Genomic DNA, 18891 nt, shown 5'->3' with positions numbered 1-18891 from the left:
AAGGGTTTATTTTTCTCAAGATCCCGTCTAGACTGGCGCTTTTCTCCGGCAAAACCCCAAGCGGGAAAAAAGCGGCAGCCATGTTCATGCAAATGCCGCGGGGGATATTTAAATCCCCCGCGGCATTTGCAATTCCGAAGTGTCTCATTAGCATCCCTTTTACGGAAAAGGGTGCCAGTGTAGACACTGCCATGTTGTGTAACAACTCAAAAAAGTGCCCAAAGATAGTGTTACCATATTTGAATTTTCAAAAAAGAGGACTCCTGGTGCCTGCCAGTGCTGTTGAGGCTGCTCCACTTGCATAGGAGGCCAGGCTTGGGAGCTGGCAAACTCGTCCCCATGCCCGCCAAGCTCGGGGCTCTGGCCACCACCTTGCTGCTGCCAGGGCTGCCACTGCTCCCACTGGCTCTTATGGTGCGAGGGGATGCTGCAGGCTGGGCTCCCGCTTCCCCGCCGCATTGCCCCGAGACATGTGGCAGCGTGGGCTCCAGCGGCACCGCCAACCAGGCAGCAGTCCAGGCTGCTGAGGGGCCAGGAGGAGAGAGTGCGGATCCAGGGAGGCTACTGGCTGAGGCTCATTCTGGGGCATGGAGTTAAAGGCACCGAGGAGAGAAGTGGCATGGCTACAAAAGGAACCCAGGAATCCTGCTTCCCAGAATCCCTTTCTTTCCCATGCCCGCCCCACCGAGCAACAGCTCCCACAGTCCTCACACGGCTAAGACTGGAACCCCCAAATCTAAACAGACTCACTGCCCACCTACAGGAAAGGAAAGAAGTCAGAAGTTTAACACTCAGTTCTCTGCTCTAATCCAATGCCTTTGCCCTTTCCCATAACCAGCTACTCCTCCAGCACCCCATTTTAATCCAGTGCACCCACCCCTCCCTGAACCAGGCACCCCAGGCCCCCGTTCTAACCCAATGCTCCACCCCTCCCGCAGAGCTGGGGACATAACCTAGTGGGGCAGAGGGTAACACGGTGACTCCATGAGAAGAGCCAACCCCCCCCATATCAGTCCTGCCCTGGGTCTCACCAGAGTCGCTGCCACTGCAGCCACACACTTTTCCCGCCAGGCTCTAGGGTGCATGCGCAGAGCAGCCACTAACAGTCCGGAAGCGTGGCTCTGAACGTGCAATTTGATAGGCATATGCCCCCACTTCCTCCCCGATCCTCTTTGCAGGGTAAAATCCTGGACATTTTTAGCCATTGAAACAACCCAGCCAGACAGAGATTTAAGAAGTAAAAAAGGAGGACCCATCTGGGAAAAAACAGACTCTACCAAAGAAATTTGATGATCCAAAATTAGAGCTGAACTTTGATTAGTCTCCTACTTGGCTTAAGGATGATTTGGCTCTATACAGTTTCCTTCTGGACCAGTTCCAATCACTACCTTCCAAACACAACAGTCCTAACATTGATATGAATCATCACCTCCTAAGATGGGAGAGTGACTCTTATCTTCCAAGTTCAAATGCACAGAGCTTCACTTACGTCCACCTGGCCACCACTTAATGGAAGTCACAGTGGGGCTGTTGAGGATGAATTCTTGGGTAGCAGGGTCATATGTGGCAGTGGTTTCCAAACCTCGAAGATGAGTCCCTATGGGCAGTTAGCACATTTGACAATCACTGATAACACAGAAACAGTACTGAACAATGAAGTGCTGAACTCCAGGAGTGATGCAGCAAATGATATAATACAAAAGGCACAGAGGTCACACTACCATGTATGTTTACAGCATGGAGTTTTAGAAGTATGGACTAACTGCCTAAACACCAAGTCAGAAATATATCATTTGAAATAATGTTACAAGTGCCAGTATTTCAGATTGTTCCCAAAATTAGGGCCTTTAGTTTTCAAGCACCTCCTCTTTGATACTTTGCTTGTTTTACATCATGAAGCAGATGATCAAAAAATGATACACCATGTCATGTCTGCTTTAATGGACAGTGGAATCTCATTAGAACAAAGTTACCTTGACTTAACCAAACATGCTTTAAGAAGTACTACCATCATTATTCCCTCACCAATGTGTTTGTGTCCCACTCCTCTGATAGAACGATTTCTCCCACAGAAGATAAATCCATGTGAGAACACAAGAGCACCTACATACTGAAAACTCTTCAGCTAGCTACAATAAGCTTAACAGTTCCATTAACTGCTTCCATGCCCTATATGTCCCAAATGTTCGCTTCACATTTCATACAAAATGCAGGCTACTCTATCTACCAAATGGCATTCCCTGCACTGGTGGCCAGTCAATTTAACTCTATATATAGATGACCAGCTGTGGGTTTGACCTAATGATCCAGAATGGCAGACCATTACAGAATCAGTGACACTACATGGGCATTTCCATAAGAGGGCTGATTCTACCCTGATGTGTCCATGCACCAATTTCCAAAGTATGGAGTTCTAACTCTGGTGTCTCCATTGCTAACATAATACACCCTTACTGAATTGCCAGGCCACCTCAACCTTAATGAGCTTCAAACCATAAAGCTTCTCATTTCAAATGAGCGTGTTTTTACTAGCAAGTCTGGCTTCACCATCTCTTGATGTCTCATGATAGAAGGGTAGATCCAAGCTCACTATTCAAAACATTTTCCTGCCCATAAGTTTCACAAACAAGTGTCTCCCATGTATAATGTGTTGTGAAGTTGTGCGACACATACATGTGGTCCTCACCAGTCTTGTAAAACATCAGCCTAGGGATAGGAAACTGGGTCACTGCCAGGGACGTGGGTTTTTTTTAAACAAATTGCAAAGGGAGAGGGGCAAACAACATTAGCTGAATATCTGCCACCTCTCCCCAAGCCTGTAAGCAGCAAAAAGACAATTGTGAAAACGGGCAATTAACTCTGCATGAGAACCAGGTAGACAAAGGAGAAAAAACATTCAATTTTTGATGCTGAAAAGAGCATGCCGCAATAGGATTAAAAAAAGGGAACTTAAGAGAAATGTCGATGCAGAAACTGGGCTTTCCCAGGTGCTCTCCAAACTAGGAATGTTAAAAGGCATCGGTAAATGTGTAACTCCTGAACATTTCTCAGAGGCTGCAGTGGGGAAGGAGGAGAGGCGGCTTTTAAGCCTGCTCTCCCACCTGCCCAAGAAAGCAGCCTATAATTGTCTGCATTCCTGCCTTCAAGATGAATGCCAAGTACAGCAACTAAATTGATCAGGGAGAGACAGAAATTATTCTGGATAGTCACGTGTCTGGAAGCTGCAATATGTTCATCTCAGCAAACCCATGTAAATGAGAGTATTTTCATTTTTCACAATCTCCTTTCATTTGAGTAACATGAAATATCAAATACACCTAGAGATCAAACAGAATGGCACCATGCATGGTACATGTGACCTATTTAAAAAATTCCTGAGCAGGTACATTTTTCCCCATAGCCAGAACTGCACCTGCAGACCTGGAAAGTGCTTGCCATTTTCCCCATGCAGATCAACATCCTCAGTACAGAAAACCACCTTTGTGAATATTCTTGAGCAAATGTACTGTACCATGGCCCATCTCGGTCTGTGCATAAGTGCCAATGATCTCCAGATTCCAGGCAGGCATGAAGAAGCGGTCTTGTTGTTCCAAGGTTGCCTGGGTGAGTAGGGTGGGCAAGAACATGCCCAGGTGGAGGTCCAGAGGCTCAGGCCGTCCACGATGAATAGAGCTGTGTTGAAATGCCGAGGGGTAGGAATGTGAAGGGAATATTATGGGAAAGAAGCAAGCGTGAGGTATAAGGTGAAGATGGGGGGAGGGGAAGGAGGAAAAAAGAATTGTATTAATGAGAATTTAGCATGCATATTTCACAGAATTATAGCACTGTCCTTTTCTCTGATCTATATTACGAAGAGATCTTGAATACTCAATCATACTGCAGTGCATTCTGATCTTTGCCGAGCAGGACAACATGCGCTGTCCTCTTTAAAATGGAGCTAAAGGTTCTGAATGCAAGTACACATTTGATTTTAAAATGGATAGGAGGCTGGCATGGATCAGATTGTGTTTTAGTTCAAGATGGAGATGGTGAGATAAAAGTTATATTGGATCATTCTGGAACTGAGTCAAGTCTACACATCTTTGTCATTTGAATGGGATTCCAGGAAGTGCTCAAACCCCTTACTACTCAAAGTCCCACTGTCTGCAGCAGAAAAAGCAATGCTTCTGTCTAAGCATTTCTTAAACTTGTCATAGCTGACAATTTGCTTTGGACATGCAAATTAGACACATGTAGCATATATGGACTTCAGTTCCAACTATGAGCTCTTCTATCCTCCAACACAGCCTGTTATGCTAAATTTTTGTCTGTTCTTTAGAAGCCTTCAAACAGAAAAGGACAGTGCTCTGCATAAGCAATCAGTCAAGCTAGTGACCGCAACTGCAGCTGTGTGAGAAAAACATTTATCAGTCAAGGCATTACCATAGCAGAGCCTCCACCCCCACCAAACTAAGCAAACATTCTTCATCATGTGAACCATTATGGATTACTTGTTGTGATCCCTTCCTCTGGGGCATCTGGTATAGGCCACTGTCAGCAGACAGGATACTGGGCTAGATGGACTTTAGTCTGACCCAGTATGACCGTTTCACCAGTGGTTTTCAGACTCTGGGCTGCGGTTTGTAAGGGAAAGTTGCTAGCTAGCCACAAGATGCTTTCTTTACCTATGCCTCCGTAGGTATGGATGATTGCAACTCCCATTGGCTGAGGATTGCCTTCCCAGCCAACGGAAGTTGCAGGAAGCAATGTCCCAGTCTGCACTGCATCCTGCAGCTTCCATTAGCTGGGAATGGCGATCTTTGGCCAAGAGGAGCTGCAATCAGCTGTACTAAACAAAACATCTCATGACTAGCTTGTGGCTTGCTCATATAAGATGTGATCCTCTGATAGAGGCAGCAATAGGGGGGAGAAGCAACTAGTCGAGTAGTCACTCGACTATCTGATAAGCATATGCTTATCTGGGTAGTCAATTTAAAGGGCTGGAGTAAGAGACAGAATGAACTAGAGTATTCTTTTTTACAGACGGAACTTCCTGGTAACAGCAATTCTTTCCACTGTGGCAGTTCTGGGCTTGTTATAAAGATTCAGCAGAAATTGTTAAACAGCAATATTTTGTAAAGCCCCATGCCTTATATAGTAAACCAGATGGGCTAGACTTAATGGTCACTTTAATGTTAGAAACATCAGGCTTTTGAAGGAGTTTGGTGATTGTGAAAGGTGCCCAGCTGATGGTCATGAAGACTGAAATCCTTATTCAACTACATAACAGTTGGTGACAATTGTTCCCCAAACTCCACTTCATTAGTGGAGTTTAGTCTCAACCATGTGCTAAAGAGGACCTCTTTGGAAGGGAGAGAAGGATTCCATGGGCCATTCCAGACCAACAATTACTCCCAAATGTGGTTTTAAATGAATCCCTTTATTAGGAAATGGACTAAAAATCAACTTATTTCACGGTTGTTACTGAAGCTATTAATCACTACCATTCTGGGCTACATAAAAACTTCTATCCCATTAGCTATCACTAACAACCAGAGCCACTATAAATATCAAGCTAAAAGAATCTATTGATTAGAAATCAGATACAATCAATGTAGCCTGTGAAATATATTATATACTCTACATCCATATCAGGAATTCCAGTAGATATGTTAAAAATCAGTTTTTGACATGGAAAGTGTGAGTTTCTAAAATATACCATTACCTTCACTAGCTGTGCTAGGTCTGCTCAATCAATATACTAGTTAATCACAGAACACTGGGAACATTACAAGCAAACTGATCCATATATACAAGGAAAAAAGTGGAATTGGTCAGTGACACACAACATGCAAAACAAGTCACTTTTGTAGGACAGGTTTGATTTAAACTTGTGGGGCAAATGAAACAAAATCTGCAAATAATTATTTATTCACAGGATATCATCTTCTGGTCTTTAGCTAGTTTGGTTTAGAGTTGGAGCCTGTAGATTTAAGGGAGTGATGCAAGGAATTCCATCAAGTGACTCTTCTTTGCATTTTCAGCTGGCATAAGTAATAACCACCAAATTAACTGAGATCCATGCCATGGATTTTGCCATATGGCCTGGGAAATTGTCCAACACTGTTGGTTTGAATTCAGTAAGTGTAGAGCCATTTCATTTTCTCATCTACTGAAACTTTTCTTGCTGAGACATATATTTTGCAGTCCTGGGTACTGTGCTACTTATGAACCCACAACAGGATTCCCTGGATCCATGATCAGTTCTTGTGTTTTGAAAAATGCAGAAAGTAGGAACAGGCCTTTTTTCTAGAAAACAGGAACTTTCCATGAAAATAAAATGCACTAGGAACAAACAGTGTTTGGAACAGAGCATACCAATAACAAGTCTTTCACAAATATGTGATGCACAACTTCACCAAACTACATGTACCTAAAGACATATGGCTGAGTTATTCAGCTAACTCATATTTGTCTAACTTTGCAACTATGTATCCTAAATTCAGGCACAAACAAAACTACTGATGACTCTTGTCAGTCCTTGGTGCCATAATTAATAGAATATTTAGGCTTCTATGGGCAAAAGTCTCATCTTGAAATCTTTGTTTTAACAACAATGAAATCAGCAAGCAAGCAGGAGGTGCATTTGAAAAAAAAATCATAATAATAACTATTTACGAGTGAGACACTATGTTGTCAACCAGCAGAACTCTAATGTAGTCTTAATGGTCATCTAGACTTTCCTGTGTGTTTGTGTATGTGTAATTTATTAGCTGGAGTCACAGCACAGAAGTTACCCACTGGCCTCTAATAGGAACTAACCGTGCCCCATCTCAGTCTGGGCGTAGGTTCCAATTATCTGGAGTCCATAGGTCAGAGGTAGCCATTTGTCTTGCTGAGTAACAGTGCATTGGTTCTGTAAGGCGTTTGTAAACATACTGAAGTGAAGACCTAAAGGTTCAACAAAAGAGCCCAGGCACATTCTGCAGGAGAGAAAAAGAGGGATCAGGGTCTCAGACTCACTTTAAGTATGATCCTGAATGGACTTTCCTCCGATTCCAACAGCTGTATACAATAGACTCATTTATGTTTTTGGTGTTCAAGAACTTCAAGTCTCAGTAGTAAACCTTAGACTAATGATGATAGATAGTAATTAATTGAATAATTGTGTAACTTCATCAAATTTTAGCAATTACACAATTATTCAATAGTTCCCAGGAGCGAGGACCAGCAGCCAGTGTGCTCCTGGGTCGTGGCCCCACTCTGGGGGAGTCCCTTGCCACCCTGTGCACCAGCCCGAATCCGTGGGAGGGTCCAAGTTCCCCATGGACAAGAGCTGCGCCAGCATCCCACAGAGCAGCCTCTGTCCATAGCAAGCCTGGGCCTGTTACAGACAGAAGCTGCTCCGTGGCAGCCTCACCTGTCCCTGTGCTCCTGCCTCTACCAGAGGCAGCAGTGCAGGGGGTGGGAGAAAGAAGGGGGGTGGACAGGTGGCTCTGTGGAGCTAGCAAGAGAGGAGAGAAGGCTTAAAAGCTGGCTCCCCATGAATATCAGCTCCCACCTGCCCCCTCCCATGCTGCTGACTCTGATAGAGAGACTAACGCTACTGGAAAATAAACCAGTATCTTCTGAAAAGTTCCTTCTTCCTGCAATTTTGGCTCCTATTATATCAATTAGGGATGTAAGGCAAGTAGTTGAGTATTTGACTACCCGATAAACCTAAGCTAATTGGGTAGTAGAGTTGACTACTCAACTATTCACCTCCCACCTTGCTGCGTCTGATACTGAGGCAGCAAGGGGGGGGGGGGGGGGAACAGGGGAGCCTGTGCTGGGGGAAGCCAGCTTAAAAGCTAGTTTCCCCCAGCACCGTCTACGTGGTGCCGCCTCCCCCAGAGTCATCAGCGTGGGGGGAGTAAGGGAGGCTGTCGCAAAGCAGCCTCTGTTCGTGGTGGCCCAAGTTGGCTGTGGACAGGGGATGCTGCCGGATCAGCCTCTGCCTGCAGCCAACCTAGGCCACCACAAATGGGCTGCTGCCAGAACTGCCTCTGTTCGCAGAGGATGGGACTGGCACCTGGCTCCTACTACATTTAAACTGTAGAGCCGCAGTGGGGTAGCTCATGGATCAGTGCGAGCTGGGACAGAGCACCTTCCCTTATCAACTAATCATGTAGCCGATACAATTTGTATCAACTACATGATTAGTCAATTACCCACCTCATAACATCCTTAATATCAATCTCACAAATCTTGCTCTACTTCTTGGACTCAGTGGAAGCCTGAAATTGATGACCCTTAACAATGCAGGCATCCTATTAGTTTTAGTAAGCTCAGCTGGAATTCAGAGTCAGCCTTCCTGACTCAAAGCCCAATAGAGCTTGTAACTGGAACAGTGCTGATAGGTGTCCTGTTCCAGCCTAGGGTTTGCTTAAAGAAGTTCAGTCATTCTGAAAAGGCCAGTATCAAGTAGGAGCCTTCAGGGATAAGGAAAGAAGAAGCTTCTTAACGAACGGTCCACTCTTCATTCACTACACATGCTTTAATTGTGTTATCTTTGTCCTGCTTGCCTCTCTTATTATAGCTGCTCTTCAGTTTCAATCATACAACTCCATTATGAAGAGTTCAAGAGAATGCTAAAATTAGACACTGTGAAGACAATTCCTGACATTTTAGTAAACTTATTTCACTAAACTGGACAGAATAGTAATTGAGAGATAACTGGTATGTGAGAGAAAGAGAGAGAAATACATTACACACTAACATGTAGAATTAATTTAGACAGTACAAACAACATGCTGACAAGGTTTTAGTCCACAAGTTATATGGATTGTAAGGTGGCTAACTTTACCTTAAACATTCTATAGAACTTACATTTATTAAGTGCTCTTTTCATTTTCTGATCATACCAGTATCTGATCAGTTGCTCCTCCAAAACTAGAATGCCCAGGATAAGTAGAAACACAGAGTGCTCTGATCTGTCCCAACCAGTGACCAGAAGAAAGATGCACACAGATAAAATTAAGCCATTCTCCCAGCAAGCACACAAGCACTTAAGACGCATCTGGAATAGGAAAAACTCCTTGGACCTTGACAGATTTCTTTTTGATATTTTTGTTTACTTTGCTCATCTGATACTGCCTCTCACCCACTTAGGGCTTGTCTATACAAGAGGTTTAATCCAAGGTTTGAGTTAATCTGCTTCGAAAACACCTGCACAAACACAGTACAATTCACTGCAGTGCACTGACTCTGCATATATTGTGAATTCTGAAGTTCTATTTCAAAGTGAACTTACGTTGTTGCAAAGCATGTTAGTCTTTTATGCTGTTTGGGTGCATGCAGTGCTACTGCAAACTATATTTATAGTTTCCCTAATAGCTTTGCAGTTGACTGTTACTGAACAGTTTACCTGTGTGTTCTCCCTTGCTTTATGCTCAAGATGACTGGATGTCCTTTTCCCTCTTTACAGGCTGGCACAGAGCTAGGTATTATCCATTCACTTTTGGATTCCAGAAATGCTAGAACATGCCCTGAGTAGCTGCTTATTTTCTTGCTACGAGTGAATACCACCTCTATTCACTAAGAAAAAATTTGCTGAATATACAAAACATCTTAAGTTCTAGCCAAAAAAGTGAGAACATTGATATAAACTAGGGCTTCTTGCTCAAACATCTTAGGCTGCAAATGAAAACAAGATTTTCCTCTTTGCTAGAGCCCCAGACCAGGGTAGGGGGAGGAAGCAAGATCTCACTCTGGCAATGTAGATCTTTTCAGATTTCAAAGCAACCAGTGACAACACACACACGCAATAAAATTCAAGATCTTGGTGTTTTACCACAGCTTATTAACCTCCACATCTGGGAACAAAATATGCTATAAGCAATACCCTGTGATTTCTGAGATTCCACAGCCAGAGTTGCCTGTGAAATTCAGCGCCTGGCCCTCATTACCACTACAGAACTTGGCAACAGATTTTTAGCTTCTGCTATTAAAAAAAATTCCCCAAAATCCCCATTTTGTTTTCCACTCTGGAAAAGAGTCTCCTAACTGTTCTCCTTGTCTCCATTCACCCACTCCCAATTTTCTCAATGTTTTCAAGATTAAATGGCCTCTGATTTGGGTTTGCAAGACACCTTCCTTTCTCAAAGCTCTCTGGTATTAATTTGTTCTGTCAAGCATTACAGCAAACATGCTACATGGCTACATCATAAACATCCAGGAACCCAGCCCTGATGCCAACTCTGCCCACATAGCTATACAAGCGAATTCACTGCTGGAGCCAATCACATAAGCCACCAAATCAGAGGTTAATTTAACTGCACATGCAGGAATCTAATCTATGCTATCAAATGCCAGCAATGCCCCACTGAAATATATATTGGGCAAACTGGAGAGTCCCTACGGAAAAGAATTAATGGACGCAAATCAGATATCTGTAAAGGGAACATACAAAAACCTGTTGGGGAACACTTCAGTCTGCCTGGGCATTCATTAACAGATCTTCAAGTGGCTCTTTTTGTTACAGACCAATTCCACAAGCCAAATACACAGGGAAGGACTGGAACTACAATTCATTCACAAGCTTGATACTCATGCTAATGATTTAAATAAAGATACCAGATGGCTGGGACATTATCAACCTACCAAAAACGAAGATGCCAATGGTTCTGTCTGTATAGTATCTGGTGTTAGTACTTGTCCTTTCTAACTGCCTACTAATGGTTCTTATCTGCCTCTTTTGACTATCCAGTCTTTAGGTGCTTATGACTATTTGTTTTTCCTGTTACATTCCAGCTAGGCTTTCCCCTTGATATTTTTATACCCACTGCCTCTTCTTGTCCTTCCCCCCTTTTCTCCTATTTATTTTAGTTCTGGTCATCCATCACTCTGGTCATCTGAAGAAGTGGGCTGTGACCATGAAAGCTCATGACACCATCTACATGTTATCAGACTATTTGTTGGGGTTTTTTTTAAGTTTACTCCTCTGTGTGGTGGAGTTGGCAACAAATCATTTGTTAGACATGCACTATTTATTGTACATCAGATACAGATGATAGTATGTAAAATAGTATGTAAAAATTACCAACAACCACAGGACATACCACACTAATACCAACCCTGGTACCTTCCCTTGCAACAAACCCCGTTGCCAGCTTTGTCCACATATTCACTCTGCTGATACCATTATTGGACCTAACCAAGTGAGTTATAAGATCAAGAACACATATTCCTGCGCATCCAGAAATATAATCTATGCTATCATGTGCTGAAAGTGTCCGTCTGCTATGTACATTGGACAAACGTCTCAGACAGTTCGCCAAAGGATCAATGCCCACAAAACAGATATCAGACAGGATCACAAAGAAAAAACAGTTTCTTGCCATTTCAACCAGAAAGGACACTGTCTCAACGACTTAACTACCTGCATCCTACTACAAAGACCTTTCAAATCTGCACTTGAAAGGGAATCCTCTCAACTGTCATTCATGCTAAATTTCGACACTCTACATCTGAGTTTAAACAAAGGATCTAGTTATCTTACCCATTACAAAGATAGCTTCCCCAATTATCACCTCTAATATCATTAGCCCACAGACATTCACCTCCCCCCCCCCATCCCCCTTCTGTTCTGAAATTTGATTTGTCCTTTTCCTATGTGTTCATTTTTTTAAATTGTATCCTTTGGTATATATGGTTGTGACTATTTTCTTCCACTACTTGATCTGAGGAAGTGGGTCTGGCCCACGAAAGCTCATCATCTAATAAACCATCTTGTTAGTCTTTAAAGTGCTACATAGTCCTGTATTTTGCTTCAGTATGTAAAATAGTTAGCGTAATAATGGGAGGAGAAAGGAGAAAATCTTGGCATTGAGTTCAGTACTCAAGCAAGATATTTTGTATATCTGAATGGAAATTCTAGAGTGCATTAAAATGTGTTCAATACTTTTAGATTTCACTGTTCAGTAAGATTTTAAAACAATACTAAATAAAATTAAATTTTTAAATTAAATACAAGTTTATTTTTAAAAATAATTCTGATCATCTCTGTTAAAGCCTATACTTACTAAATCTATTAAAATAAGTTTATTTTGAAAAATATTAAGTAGTGCATATTTATTTCTGAGTTTTAAATAAAGTCAAACCACTTAACTGGTGGAAGTCACTGGCTAAGTAACTGGAACCAGAGTTTGTTGAAGCATTAATTGCATTGTTGAAAGCAAAATCCTCATCTGCAGAGAAAATATTTTCCTCGTTTAGGTTATTCAGTTACATTGGTTCAATGACTACTTCATTAAAAATTAAGGAATCTATGGGTACGTCTACACTACAGCGTTGTTTCAAAATATCTAATTTTGAAATAGTGAATTCAAAATAAGATATTTCAAAATAACACATCTACACACAAAATGCATTTCAAAATAGCAAAATTCTACAGGCAGTTCCTGGGTTATGTACAAGATAGGGACTGTAGGTTTGTTCTTAAGTTGAATTTGTATGTAAGTCAGAACTGGTACATATTTGGGGGGGGGGGGAGAGCTGGAGTTAGGTGGAAAAGATCCTGATTCTCATACAACTTCCTTATTCTAAGAAAAACACATACTGTTTTGATATGAAGGTTTTTTTGGTTGATATTTTAATTAAAAATTGATCATAAGTTTCAGTGTTTCATGCTATATCCAAATCTTCCTTTTGGGGTACCTGAAAGATCCCAGTTATTCATTTAATAGTCAGAATCTCTGTTTTTTATAACTAAAAAAAGTTTATTCAATGCATATGACTGTTCCAAATAGAATTTGCTACAGATGGTTCAGTGAAATGGGTATTAAGTATAAGCAATAGTCACTGGAGAGCACAGTGAAATATTGATACAATCAAAGCTGTTGTTGTATTCTGCTGAGCAGAAAATGGAAATCCCTTCCTGTGAAGTGTTTGTGTGAATTTATCCACAGGATTAATTTTAAAGAAAAATTCTGTGTTGGGAACAGGAGTTTAGCCACAGGTGGGTCCTCATTGTCCACTCACCCACTTTGCAACCAGACCCATCCCCTCGGGGCTTACCCTGCTCCGCTCCAGCCAGGGTGTGGGGTTGGGGCTTATCCCCTCTTCCCTGCTCCTCCCCATTCTTGCCCACCCACACCACTGGGTCATTTTTCAGCTTCACCTCTGCCAGGCTGGAAGGGACTTGTTAATTTCACGTGACGCTAACAAGATACTTGCAGCTCTAGTGCTGAAGAGGGAAAGAGCTATTGCTCCCAAGGTGGGGACTGTAACACAATGGGTCTCACTGCCTGCTGCTCCCTAGGAAATTAATTTTTCCGCTCTGCCGTGCCCCCTTTTGGCTGGTGTCTTGTTCCCCCCAGCAGACCCGCATCCTCCACGGCGAGAAAAGCCGCTCCGCGTCTCCCTGGTCTGCGCAGTGGGGGAGGCACCCCGTATTAGCTGCGCGCCCCCCCCCCCCCCGTTTGTAACTAGGGATCCGACGTAAGTTGGAATGATGTAACCCGGGGACTGTCTATATTTTGAAATAGTGCATCTACACTGAGTGGATGCTGAATTGTATTTAAGGCCGTCCAGAACCAGTTCAGGCAAGGTATCAGGTCAGGAGTTACTTTGTGTGGCTGCTGCCTGAGGCTGAGGCCTGTGCTTAAAGGGATGGCCTCCCCTCTCCCCCTCCCGCACAGGAGAGCCGGTTCTCAGGTTTCCCTGTTGCTTGCATACCTCACTGAGAGACAGCAAAGCATTTTGTCTCTGCGTGCTCTGGTTGCCCTCACTCAGTACACCACAGCACACTGCAACATGGAGCCAGAGCTGCCCCTGGGCACTCTGGTGCTTTTCATGGACACATTGCTGCAAGCCTGCCTGCACTGTCTGCAGGCTGCCATCCGAGAAGTCCATTGGGGGGGCTGTCAGCATCCAGGAGATCCTGCAGGAGAGCTTTCACCCTGAGGAGCACTAAGAGTCTCCTGGTCTGCCCCACTTGGGGCTTGTGCCTCATTCCTCCCTCATGTCCTTCCACTTACCCCTCCCTAACCCCCCTTCTTGTTGTCAAATAAAATACATGTATTTTCATGAACACAAACTCTCTTTATTTAACACTGGGGGCAGGGGAGGGAATGAAACTCTGGTGAGACTGGGGAAAGAAAGAGAGAGGGTGGGAGGGGGAAACCAGGGAGGAGGGACTTAGAAGGGGGAAGCAAGGGGAACAAGGGGGAGGGGAAACTCAGGGTTGGGGGTCTCGCCAGGCCAAATGTCTCCCAGCACCGCAGGTGTGGGGCCCTCGGTGTCCCCACGGGGATGGGGAGGAGATGGAGGGTGAGGAGGGAGAAGTGGGAAGGGGAGAAAGAGTGAGAGGAGAAGCAGTAGCTGGGGAGGCAGCAGGCAACACGCTCTGCACCAGGGTCTGCAGGTGCTGGCAGATGACATGGCCCTGGGCAAGCTGCTCCCACCGTCGCCGCAGGTTTTCTTGCACCCAGTGCTGGAGGGTGTGGTGCAGGGCTTGCAGTGCCCCCAGGTGCTGCTGTTGGTACCCCTCCACTGCATGGGTGGTCCTGCAGAGCCCTCAGGTGCGGGATCATGTCCCAGATGGTGTGGTGTGCTCTGCATGCACAGATAGTGTGGTTGTGGAAAAACAAGAAGTGGTCAGTTATTCCTGGGGACACATTGAGTGAAGCCCAACTCCCCTCTGCAAGGTGAGGATGACCGTTCCCTGCACCATCAGAGCCAATGTGCTTGCACAGAGGCCATGTTCGGAACGTCCTGCTATCCCTGGGAGTGGGAGCTGCCCCGAGACCACACCCATGCCCCTGGGCTGTATATAGTGTGGGTGGAGTGGGTGGGGGGAAGATGTCTCCTGCCTCTGTGTAGAGTGGCCTTGTGGAGGGAGGGCATCCTGCTGTGTCCCACCCCGGAGTCAGGAGAATGTCATGCCTCTTCACACACGAATGTGGCTAACAGAGTAAGGCCCGTGTGGCAGCCAGCTGGCACCACATGCCCAGGGGTGGCATGGCACATGCACAGGTTACTCTGTGATCTATGGACAGCAAGGCCCACGTGCGCAGTCCCTGGTTTCTGTGTCTCCACCCTGCATAAGGGGACAATGATGGCACTCACCTGTTGTTGCCTCCCTGGCCTCGGATGACACCGGCGACAGGTCCGCTGGGGCGGCTCAGGGGTCCTGGCTACTCAGAACGCTCCATCTGGTCTGCTGAAGCTCCTGGCTCTCTTCCTCCTCAATGCCCTAGTCAGGGCCCTCTGTCCCAGGGTTGACGACCACCTGGGGGGTACAGACGGTCCTGCCCCCCAGGATGTAGTCCAGGGCGATGAAATAGGGGTAGCTTGGTGTGTGCGCACCTGGTTGGGAGCTGCCCCCTGTGGCCCTGGCATATGCCTGCTGAAGCTCTTATTTTCATCCGCACCTGCTCCTGGGTGCGGATGTGGCCTTTGCTGGCCATGCTGGCAGCTATCCTGCCATAGACAGCCGCATTCCTCCATCTAGTGCAGAGATCATGGATGTTGGAGGACTCCCCCCAAACCTGAATGAGGTCCATGATCTCTGCACTGGACCAGAAAGTGTCCTTTTCTGGCTCCTGGCATGTTGTGTGTATATGCTATTTCAAAATAACGCTGTAATGTAGACATACCCACAGTGATTAGAAACATTCAGTTCATTTCACCAGCTACAGATAATACTGATTTGTCAGTTAGTTTAAAAACGCAAAATATACTTTGATAACTTATCTGTATAAGAAAACTTGTGTATAATAAAAATCTTAAATGTTCTGTAAAACACTGTACATTTAAGTGAATTTAAATTTCCATCTAAATAGAGCTTGATACAAATAAGCCAAAAATCATCTAGTAAAATAAGATGCATCAAGATACAGCGAATGAGAAGCTGGATATGAGTCAACAGCGTGTCCTTGTAGCCAACAAGGCTAAAGGCATATTAGGGTGCTTGAGGAGGAGCATTGCCAGCAGATCCAGAGAAGTGATTATTCCCCTTTATCTGGCTCTGGTGAGGCCACATCTGGAGTACTGTGTCCAGTTCTGGGCCCCCCACTATAGAAAGGATGTGGACACATTGGAGAAGGTCCAGTGGAGGGCAACCAAAACGATTAGGGGGCTGGAGCACATGACCTATGAGGAGAGGCTGAGGGATATGGTCTTATTTAGTCTGGAGAAGAGAAGAGTGGAGGGGGAGGATTTGATAGCAGCCTTCAACTTCCTGAAAGGCTGTTCTCAGTAGTGAGAGATGGCAGAACAAGGAGCAATAGTCTCAAGTTTCAGTGGGGAAGGTCTAGGTTGCATATTAGGAAAAACTATTTCACTAGGAGGGTGGTGAAGCACTGGAATGGGTTACCTAGGGAGGTGGTGGAATCTCCATCCCTAGAGGTGTTTAAGTCTTGGCTTGACAAAGCCCTGGCTGGGTTGATTTAGTTAGGATTGGTCCTGCCTTGGGCAGGGGGCTGGACTTGATGACCTCCTGAGGTCTCTTCCAGCTCTATGATCATTTACCATTTTCTAAGATAATAAAATTGTACAAATTAAGACTTTGAATAAACATAAATTAACTTATACAATTGCTTAAATGTCTATAGATATAGTATACCTTCCTGGATAGTTTACCACACAAAACAAAACCCAAACTCCAGAGCAACCAAAGAAATTTAGTGCAAACACTAAATTTAGTTGCAAGTCTACATAGAATCACTGGAAGGGATCTTGAGAGGTCATCTAATCTAGTCCCTTGTATAACTGGACCATAACTTCACAGGTATTTGTCTAACCTGCATTTAAAAATCACCAGTGATAGATTCCAAAACCTCCTAGTCAATTTGTTCCAGTGCCTAATTAACCTGACACTTTAGAAGTTTTTCCTAGTGTCCACCTCAAACCTCTCTTGCTACTATTTAAATCCATTGCTTTTTGTCATATTCTGATGTTAATGAGAACAATTTTTCAACTTTCTCCTTGTAACAACTTTTTATGTATTTGAAAACTGTTAAGACCTGTCTGTTTCAAGACTAAACAAACCCAATTTTTACAATATTTCTTAACAGGTCATTTTTTTCTAGGTCTTTAATCATTTTTGTTGCTCTCCTCTGGACTTTCTCCAATTTGTCCACATCTTTTCTGAAATGTGGTATCCAGAACTGGACACAAGACTCCAGTTGAGGCCATATCAACACAGAGAAGAGTGGAAGAATTACTTGTTTCATTTACACTCCTGCTGATACATTCCAGAATGATGTTTGCTCTTTTTGAAACAGGGTTATGCTGCCCTAATCCAGGGCTCAAAACCAGGCTCTGAGGACCCTGCAGTGCTGGAGGGCCCAAGCTCGAGTTAAACTGGGACCCAGGATATGAGCCAGGCCTGGACAAAATATGGCCTGTGGGCCACATCTGGCCCACCAAGCCACCAGATGCAGCCCGCGGAGGCAGTGGGGAGCATTAGGCAGGCTCCTCTGCTTGCCCCACAGGCTACTCCGAAATGCGGCTGCGGGATGCCCTTTCTCTTTATGAGATCGGAGGGGAGGAGGGAAGATTCAGACGCTGGTCCTTCCCCCAGCACAATCCCACTGACTGGTTTCATGCCAGCAACTGGCTAATGGGAGCTGCCTGTTTGAATAACAGGCAGCCATGAAGCACAACTCTCCTCCCCTCCTGCTCAGTTACTCACTTAAGCACATGGGCGGGCAGGCAGAAACATTTTAAGCTCTGCATGCCTTTAGTCCTACAGGCTTTGGCTGTTGGCTGGTAAGTCTCCTGGCCAGAGCCTACCTCTGGCACCCCATCTTCTCCCTTCCCCAACTCTCTACCCCTCCACTCCTGCCCCGCTATTCCACATATCCAAACCCTTTGCCCCCCTCTTGCACCCATATCCCCACCCAGATCTGGCACCCCAATCTGCCTGAGATCACAATCCCTTCCTACCATAGGTCACATCCCAAAACCCTGCACTCCAGTCCCCCTGCCTAGGTCACAACTACCTCTTTCACCTAAACTCCCTCCCAAACCCCATTCTCCCTCCTGCACCCCAATTCCTTACTCCCAAGCTCCCTTCTGCACCCAACCTCTATCCGAGACCCTGCACCTCCTCCATTAATACCATAGAAGAGTCAACCACTTTCCAAATTCTTAGAGTGACCCACCATCAAAAATTATTGCACACAACTGGTATAAGCCCTATTGCTCTGCATTGTAGATGCCATGCTGCTTGCCTTGGGTCCCGTGAGTTAGCTGTAAATATCCCACAACAGAATGGAACAACTTCTTTAATCCTCTCCATCTCAACAGTCTGGATTCCAGATTGAAACAGGAAGCCACCGCCCATTGCAAACTGCCATACCCATTGTCTTCTGATCATCGATCTGCAAACACACTATCAGCAACCCCCCTGGGTTTGCAATGTAAAGTGAACCATCAAACCTTTTGGAAATCCAACTGCTTCCTGGTAAAGGGCAGGAAGTAAAGTTTTCCCACAGTGCACCACAATCCTAGGAATAAAGTGATCACATTTCTGGGGGTGGAGGAGACTAGGGATGCTGGGATGTGGTTACTTTGACGTGGATCTACACAGTGCAGACTGGATCCTACAGCCCTAAGTTCAAACACAGGTCTTAACATTTTGCTAAAATGCAATGTAAAAGACTCAAAATCAGGGTTCCCTAACACAAGTCAGCTGGCTCAAATCCCACTTATCCTGGGCATTCAAGTTTGACTCCTGAACTTGGTCTCACTCTTCTTATTGAATGTATGCATTGTAGCTGTAGCCATGTTGGTCCCAGAATATCTAGAGCAGTGACACTCAGTCTGAGGCTTGAGAGCCACAAGTGGCCCTTCAATGTGTCTCCTACAGTTCTTTCTAGCACATGATGTTAAAACAGTGTGATTTAATTAACCAAACTAAGTTAT

General features: G+C 44.7%; 1 protein-coding gene across 6 annotated transcripts in view; it reads right to left on the bottom strand.

Annotated features, from left to right (window-relative positions):
• Positions 1–18891, bottom strand: part of ACOX1 (acyl-CoA oxidase 1) — a 46461-nt gene that overhangs the window by 21920 nt on the left and 5650 nt on the right. For 3 of the 6 annotated variants that reach the window (XM_075903628.1, XM_075903629.1, XM_075903626.1), the window contains exons 3-4: positions 3512–3672; positions 1490–1597 (exon numbers count right to left, since the gene is read on the bottom strand). In XM_075903628.1, coding sequence (XP_075759743.1) covers positions 1490–1597; positions 3512–3672 — 269 coding nt within the window. Of the gene's footprint in view, positions 1–1489; positions 1598–3511; positions 3673–6801; positions 6963–18891 lie in introns of those variants that run through there. The other 3 variants (XM_075903632.1, XM_075903627.1, XM_075903633.1) reach the window with 3 other exon arrangements.

This window comes from Pelodiscus sinensis, chromosome 20, assembly GCF_049634645.1.
Source record: "Pelodiscus sinensis isolate JC-2024 chromosome 20, ASM4963464v1, whole genome shotgun sequence".
Classification (NCBI taxonomy): domain Eukaryota; kingdom Metazoa; phylum Chordata; order Testudines; family Trionychidae; genus Pelodiscus; species Pelodiscus sinensis.
Note: the sequence above shows the minus strand (reverse complement) of the source record. Positions and strands in the feature narration are given on the sequence as shown.